The sequence below is a fragment of the Geospiza fortis genome, unplaced genomic scaffold (assembly GCF_000277835.1).
Source record: "Geospiza fortis unplaced genomic scaffold, GeoFor_1.0 scaffold274, whole genome shotgun sequence".
Taxonomy (NCBI): Eukaryota; Metazoa; Chordata; class Aves; order Passeriformes; family Thraupidae; genus Geospiza; species Geospiza fortis.
Window position 1 is genome coordinate 1,218,667 of NW_005054485.1, and position 8,347 is coordinate 1,227,013.

The following is an 8,347-nucleotide window of genomic DNA, read 5'->3' on the forward strand; positions in this document are numbered from 1 at the left end:
CCCCCACCACCCTTCCATCCTGAGGGGTCAGGCCTACCTCTGCCGGGCCGCAGGTTTCTCCTCCCCCGCCCAGCTTGAAGCCGGGCAGGGGAGGCCTTGCCTCTTTGCTGGCTGGAAATCAAAGAGAGCTCCCAAGGGAGTGGTCCGCTTCTAACCCCTGTGTTCTCAGAGGCGCATCCACTCTCAGTGGCCAAGCCTGGTGTCAATTTTAGAATCTGAACACCTATTGGCCTCTGGCCACTCCATTCCCAAAAAACTTATTTCCTGTAAACCCATGACACATAGGACATCATGCTCAACTCATAAATCTGTGGGAAAAAGAATGGAAGGAGAAACATTCAGAGCGATGGCATTTGTCTTCCGAAGGAATTATAATGCATGATGGAGCCCTGCGTTCCTGTACACCTGCCTGCCCATGGGAAAAGGTGGATAAATTCCTTGTTTTGCTTTGCTTGTACCTGTGGGTTTTGCTTTACCTATCAAACTGCTTTTATTTCAACCCATGAGTTCTTACTTTCACCTTGTGATTCCCTCCCCGTTTCTACCAGGGAGGAATAAGCAAGCAGCTTGGTTGATGGCTCAAGTTAAATCACAACACCGCAAAAGAACCAAATTCAAGCATTGCAGCTTCAGACCAGAACAAAGCCTAAAAAAGGTGTATTCAAAAATGCAAAAAGTACTGACTTTTTCCCTTTTAATCTACCATTTACTTTCCACTTAAATGCTAGGTTTCCCGCAAGATGTAACAAAAACAACATTACCTTCTGTTTCTTTAGCTATATTTTCAGCTCTAAACGTCCTGACAATTAGCAGAATTATGGATAGTGCCCAAACTCTCAGAGCAATCCATTCCAAAAAGGACTCAAAACTAGCAGAGAAGCTAGTTTCAAAACTACCATTAATTTTACCCAAGATTAAAGAAATTTGTAGAAGATCCATGCAGATAGGAAACAGCAAGAAACTTATCATATGTAATTTTAAATACCTTCTAAGCAAAGTGTCATAATTAAGAATTTTACAAGTTGTTCTCCTCTGATCATGTTTAAAGGCTTGCCATAATTATCTTTTGCCAGCATTAAAGTAAACCTAAGCTTCTTTAGGTTCCTACATGGCTGCTCTCATCCACCACTGAACAATTAAGTTAGTCAGTATTGCTAAACATCTCAATTTCAATAGGCGGGTAAGAGTTCCAAATACAATTAGAGTTTGTTTCCAAGTAAAATAACTGCCTTCCTAAATACTCCTAGACAATAAAGTGATCATGAACCTGTAATGTTTCAACTAATTATGACCTACTATGACTTCTGAACAAAACCAAGATCATATTACCATTCTTAGTATCAACACATTAGAAATACCAGGTGTACAGACACTGCAGACTTGCATAACTAAAAAAATCCATTGGTAAACAAATTCCCAGTCACAGAATTTATCATTCCATAAACAGAGACTGATCACTTTGCAGGATGTGGAATAAATCAGTTCACCACACCAGTCTCAGACTTTCTTGCAACCTAGTGCTAAAAAGAATTGCTGAACATTTTGCTTTGAGGTACCTGCTACAAATAATCATGCAATAGATTTCCTGTGTAATCAAGCTTTTTTGCCTTCCATCTTGAATAATAGCCTCTGCCTGAACTTCATATTGAACCAGATACACATAAATAAGCTGATTGCATTCATCCAAAAAGGCAGTAATGGTTTCGTTCAGGTGTGACAATACTTTATCTTGTTTACATGGAAAAAAAAGAAAGTGATAGCACTAGAAAGAATACCTTAAATATACCTCACCCCAACGTTTTAAGTCAACTCTGGTGACTAAAATAATGTTAAGGATGGCTCTGTATAATAAGGCCCAAAAGGCTTTATTATTCTGTAACCAATAATGGTTCTAGACTCTCTTCTTGGCAGACAGTATTGTGTGGAAGGGGTGCGATCACTACAGACTGTTAAGGCACTGGACAACTCCCTACACAGTAACAGTCCCAACTGTTGAGCCAGGACAGTCAAGTTTTACTTAGGAGCAAACACTGAAGCCCAGTATCTTGGCACCTAACAAGATGTTCTCAATACCTTGTTGCTGAATTAGGCAAATGCCTTCATATTAGTATGAAGAAATTTCCAGGAAGGATAATGCAGGCTCAGGTAAGTTACAACAATACTGAAGATGGTAGGAACAATCAGTCAGCTACGGCTGAGTCATATGGGAGTCAGATGGTATGCAATGGGGCAAAGAGAAACTCCAGTGAACAGGTTATGCAGATCACTATGTCCTTGATACAGGAAAATGGTAGAATATAGGAGAGATTGACATTTTAGTAAGACTTTCATTACTTTAAGTATTCTCCACTTAAATGTGAAACACACAATGTACATGAGCATGTTTTCAAAGATATTACTATCCTAGAAAAACCAGACTTTAGTCTGTTTAAAATTAGTAAGATTTTTTAAGATTAAAGATTAGTCTGCTACCAGTTAAATCTGGTTTTAAAGCAAGGACAAGGAAAACACAGGTAACTCTTTGACCTTATGTTTATACTTACTCTTTTGTCATCTTTTTGATTAATCTACTTTAACCTATTTTACAATAAAAAGCTGAAGGTATAATGAAAACATTATGTTTCAAGGCCTTTTAGAGAACCACAAACAAAAACTATACAAACCCTGTTATGGAATCTTGAAGGCCTGTATGTTCTTGGAGAGAGATTGTACACAGCATAATGCCCAGGATGTTTAGAGTCCAGACACAACCGCACATCTTCTATATTATTTTTGATGGCAGATTCCACACCTTCAGCTGGAAAGGACATCACTGAAGACAGAACAAATAGCAAGTGAATTTTTTCATGTATTAAGAACAACAAAAAATTAGGTTTAATAAAGGTATAGATATCATACCAGCAATTCTGGAAGTGATGTATGATATATCCAAGTCTCCTTTTGCATAACTGAAAGAGAGCACATTGGTTTTAACACTGGGACATATATAACCATTCAAGCCGTAAGTTTAAAAGCCAGAGCTCTCCGGTGGCACCCACCACTACGAACAATGTTTCAATTCTTCCATCTGAGGCTCGTTACATTCACATTTCTAGAGTTTCAAAACAGAGCTTTCACAACAGATACTGTGTTTAAGCAGTTACTCATTTAAATTAGTTGCACCCAAACCATCAGTGGGTTTTTGTACAGATACCTTTAATCTTTAACTCACTCCTCTAGCCCCTGCTCTTACTGATAAAAATGCACTGAAGGGTGTCAGTTTGAAAGCCTAATGATGATACGTTAATATCTTTAATGAAGAATATCTCAACGCTTAAAAGAAAGACCAATAGTTGAACATCCAAGTTTAAATTACATAACTCTGGTATGTTACTATCTATCACAGATGGCCATGCTGCTCAATATCCAAATTCCATATGGACAGTGTTAAGAACACTTCCCTGTCTAGGCATTCAGGAAGGACTCTGGCAGTCACACTTGAATGACCACCAGACCTGCCACTGCCAGGACTGAAGCCTCCATGCAGCTGGAGAGCCAAAGGGTGTCCCGCTTGACTCCCTGCACACCCCGCACTCACAAAGGCAGACCAGGTCTCCTTACCAGTCAGACCACAGGCTTCCCATAGCAGAGTCCCAGATCTATGGCTGCTTAAAGTAATTTAATCCTCCTGCAGCAAGAGTAAGAGCTGGAGCTGCTGCCTCCCAGAAGGAGCTCCCAAGAAAGGAAATAGTGAGTTTTTATACTCTCAAAGTTTATGGGTGCCAAAGTCTGGGGTCTGGTGGGCTTGGTTGGGCCACAGGCCCCTGTGTCCTTTGCCTTTCCAAATGTTGGCAATTCCTGACCTCTTGCTTCAGGTTCCCAGCCAGAGCTCCACCTGCAGCTCCCACTGCAGGTGCACCCTGAGGTACCTGCACTCAACACAGAGAGTACCGGAATCTCTTTCCTCGTTTAAATAATTCTTTAAAAAATTCACTTCCAGAGCTCTTGTAAGTGAGCAAGGCGTTAGTCATTGCTCATCTCTCTCTCATACAACTGTGCACAGTTTAAAAGTGCAGCCATTTCAAAAAAAATCTCCCAGTAATACTTAGGTCAATTCCCTGCACCTTTACCTAACCGTCCACACTATGTCAACAATTGACTAATTTAAGACCATTATTATTTTTTGTTTCTATGGTATCTGCTATGTAGGAGAATGAAAAAGCAAGAGAAAAAAACTGAAGAGAGCCAGTATAGGCCAACAACCTTCAGTATAACTACACAAGTCTGCACTCCTGGATTGGCAAAATAAGAACAAAAGTCACCAACACAATTTGATTTGGACTAATGGGTGAATTTGATTTACACTACCCTAAATATCTCAGTAGCCTATTAACTCCAGAATATCAAAATGTCATTAAAACACTGTGATGCATATTTAATTAATTCAGAGGCAGTAATAAAACTTCTGTATCACAACAAAATTTCAAGACACTGCTTCAGAGCAAACCTAGGATACTACACTCAGATTTTGAAACACCAAGAAAGAACACTAAGTTTTGATTCCTTACTGCTTGCTAGTAATGATGGAGGTTAGAGGGACTAATTAAAAATACGCATTGTATATATTAATGTATATTTAATATTCAAGGATAGTGAGGAGGATTTTAAGTTTGGGGAAGAAAAATCTTCTGTATGCAATGCCATTTAACAGTATTTATGCAGAATGGCTTAATCAGTGTCCTAGCAATGATAACGACTCACTGTCTCAAACTAAAATCACAAGGGAGTTTGAGTCTCACTAGACATAGCACTAAAAAAAAATCAACAAAACCCTCAGCCTTGAGAAACCTTGCATAAGGGTGTAGACAAATGGGCACAATTTTAAAATTTTTTCCACCTTTGGAAGGACATACTTCATCATGTAAACTCAGGTGGTAATCCTGCTGCAGCCAAACTAATTAAGGCAGAAATTTACATTCAGAGCTAATAACAATTGTTTACTAAAATTTGTGATGGCTGTAGCCCTTTACAGAGATGAGAAGTGTCAAATGCTATTTCTGGATTACATCTAACAGTTTCAAGTAAGAAAACATGTAATCATTCTAATATCAATTTTTTTTGGTATCAAGGTAAAGGGCCAACTAATACCACAGCTGTAGAACACAGAGCCATTATCCCTCCAACACTGTAACACCGAGGTTAAGTAACAACTTGTAACATTGGCACCAAACTATTAAGAGCAAAAAACCAACAGTACTCACACCCTTGGGAAGACTTTCAGATGACTTCTTACTACCAAGACCACTCAACTGAGCTTTGGTTTTTATATTTGTCTAAATTAAAAAGCAACATTAGGAGCATGGATCCCATCATCCACACATAGATGTAAGAGTGCAATTTAGTATGTCAACAACAGAGCACAGCATAGTCAACTTAAGCTTTATGTTTAGCAAGAGTATTCCAAATATGTGACTATTACACTGAAAAAGCTTCAGAATTTTTGCGTAGTTTTAATTAAAAGGATGCTTCTTAACTGTAAAATTAACACAAGCCTCAAAAAAATCACCATATCCTTGAATTCATTGAACTTTATTCTGAAGATTTCACAGCTATTTCAGTAGTAAGACCTGAACACAAGGTACTCTGTTTTCAGCAGAGTGTTGTATGTCAGAATGGTAACTGAGATTTCATTTAACAGTAAGAAGGTAAAAAAAGCATGTATTCTTCACATTGTTTAAACATTCCTATGCATTTCAAGACAAAATTCTCTGACTAAAAATCACAAATAAGGTCTTTCCTTTCATATCCTTAACAGCAGAAATTTCATTTAGATAGCAGTTTTGCTGGCAGGTTATAACAGAAGAAAAGCGTGCAAACAGAGACATGGAGTGTTTTCAGCCTGTGGTCCAACATGGGAAAACTCTGTGTGTTTTTAAGGGTCTAATTAAACTCCAAAAAAAAAGTATGATACAACACCAACATTTAGTATTTATCTGATGATATAGACTTCTTCAAAACTGGGTCTACTTTACTGCGACAGGACTAGACTAGTCTAGTCTCTGTATGGAGGCAGGGGGTTATTTCCTTACAATATCTGATGGAGGCCTCCAAGAAAGCTAGAGAGGGACTTTTTGCAAGGGCATGTAATGACAGGATATGAAGGAATGGCATTAAACTCAAAGAGAGCAGATTAACATTAGTCTGGTCTAGTTGAAGGTGTGCCTGCCCACTGCTCAGGGGTTAGAATCAGATGCTGCTTTTACTCAAAACTACTGTTTGATTCTATGAAATGAAGCAAGTAAGACATGAATTCTGATTTTGCAGAATAAATATCAAAGGAAAAATAGGAAGTTCTAACCACATGTTAAAAACTTCTCACTGTAAATGGCTGGCATTATCATTCTTGCCAGAGACTAGATGCACCTAAAGACCATAAGTAATAAACAAAAGACCATTCTAACAAATTAAAAACAATGGAACTAAAATTAGCAACTAAACTCACAAAATAAACTAGGTAACATACGGAACAAATTCTACAACAGTCCCATCTCTTTACTAACAACTGAAGATGATAAACAACCAAAAATGACAGACAAGCTAGCACAGCTACAATGTGAGCATATAAACCATTAAATTAAATACTGCCCTAACACTAAGCAATCTTCCTCCAGACATCTCTACACTTATAAGATTGGAAAAAAATATCTATCCATCTTTTTTTTCATTTTAATTTTAAAATCCAGGAAGAAAAACAGCAATAAAATTCACATCAATCTATTCCCACTTGGTTTTGCTTCATGAAACTGAATTAATCATGCAACTACCTAGTGTAATCCATGAAATAAAATATTAAACAAGAAACAAAATTACTCTAAAAGCCAAGAAAGCAAGCATAAAAGGCAGCTAATTGTTCCTAGATTGCTACATTATAATCTTTTCAGCAAAAGAGATTGTTCTGACAAAGCAAATGAATACTGATCACAAGTTTTGCCTGCTGTTTTCAATACCAGTGAAGATTTGATCCTTAAAACATTTTGCTATGTTCTTTGTAACCTGTATGGATGCAGGCCTCAATAAGCATAAAAACTGATACCCAAAAAAGAGCACAGAAGCTCCACAAGTGAGGAAAAAAAAGTTCTCTGAGCTTAACAGAGAAATGCTGTGGCTGCACAGCTGCAGGCTGAGCTTTTAGGCACGAATGGGCACATCTGCTGGATCAAGGCTCCTGTCTGTGCAGATGGTGCCACTTCACAAAGCAATGCATATCTTCTCCATCTCCACCCTGGTACTTGCTTTTAAGGCAGTTTGTAACAAGAGGGCTGAACCTCCATTGCTCTTTGTCCTCTCACATGTAACTATAAGCTGCTGTATGTGCCTGACCTGAACCTGCAATAGAGGTTATGACACTTGCAACTGAGCTGGACTGGGGGACAATGAAGACAGTCCTCATTTACTCTCCTGTTCCAAGCACCCTGTAATGCGTGTTTCAGTTTTCAGATTTTATCATTTATTGAGACTAATAAGAGACCAAAAAGAGAATCAAGCTAAAGACAGCTACAGAAAAGAAAAAAATAAGTTTTTTTATCACAACAACAAAATACTTAAATCTTACACTGTAGTTTGGATTCGGCAAGATAGAAGTCTGTCTGCAGACAAAGGAAGTATCCCTGTAATTCAAAAAAGCAATGATAAGTAGGAAGGAGAGAGCCTACCTAATGAAATGATAGAATCCAAAAGTGCTTAAGTGGGGTGAGGAAAATGCATGACAAAGAAGAGACATTTTAATTTTTCCGGAATGTCTGCTTATGTTGGTTGAAGAGTTTTGGAAAGGCAGTCAAAGACGCAACAGCAGAAGAGGTATTCTCACATCACCAATTGTATCAGCTATATCCGCAACACAAGTTTGTGAAGGCAGAGAATGAATAGGACAGAAACAGACATGCCCTATTGTCGTGGGATGACCGCTTTTATCCCAATATCGTGTATTGTGTCTGGCAGCTGTGTTGTTTTTCCTCTCTCTCTCTCTCTCTCTTCCCCCCCACCTCCCGGCCGTCTTGCCACGGCGGGGCGGGGAGGGAGGAGGGAGGGGGACTGAGTGCACTTTGCTTTTTTTTTTTTCTGGCTTTGAGCTACTTGGCTGGCTGGCCGGCTTGCTTCTGCTTGCTGCTTCGCTTGCTTGCTACTGCCTTAGCCCTAGCTGATAGCTGCTTTTTTTTTCTCCCTTTGCTGCTTTCTGCGCTGTTTTTTTTTTCCCCTCTTTTTTCCCTTTTCTTTCATCCTCTCTTTCTTACCCTCCCCTGAAGATACTGGACCGGCTCTGGACCTGACCTGGGACGTCCGACGTCCGGCGGGATCTCTGGAGCCTGCA

The 8,347-nt window shown here is 39.0% G+C and overlaps 1 protein-coding gene across 1 annotated transcript in view; it reads right to left on the minus strand.

The window, feature by feature from the left end:
- The window catches only part of GAK (cyclin G associated kinase), a 69,434-nt gene that overhangs the window by 35,203 nt on the left and 25,884 nt on the right, over positions 1-8,347 (minus strand). Inside the window, exons 11-12 of the mRNA XM_031063194.1 lie at positions 2,899-2,948; positions 2,664-2,812 (exon numbers count right to left, since the gene is read on the minus strand). Coding sequence (XP_030919054.1) covers positions 2,664-2,812; positions 2,899-2,948 — 199 coding nt within the window. The remainder of the gene's footprint in view (positions 1-2,663; positions 2,813-2,898; positions 2,949-8,347) is intronic.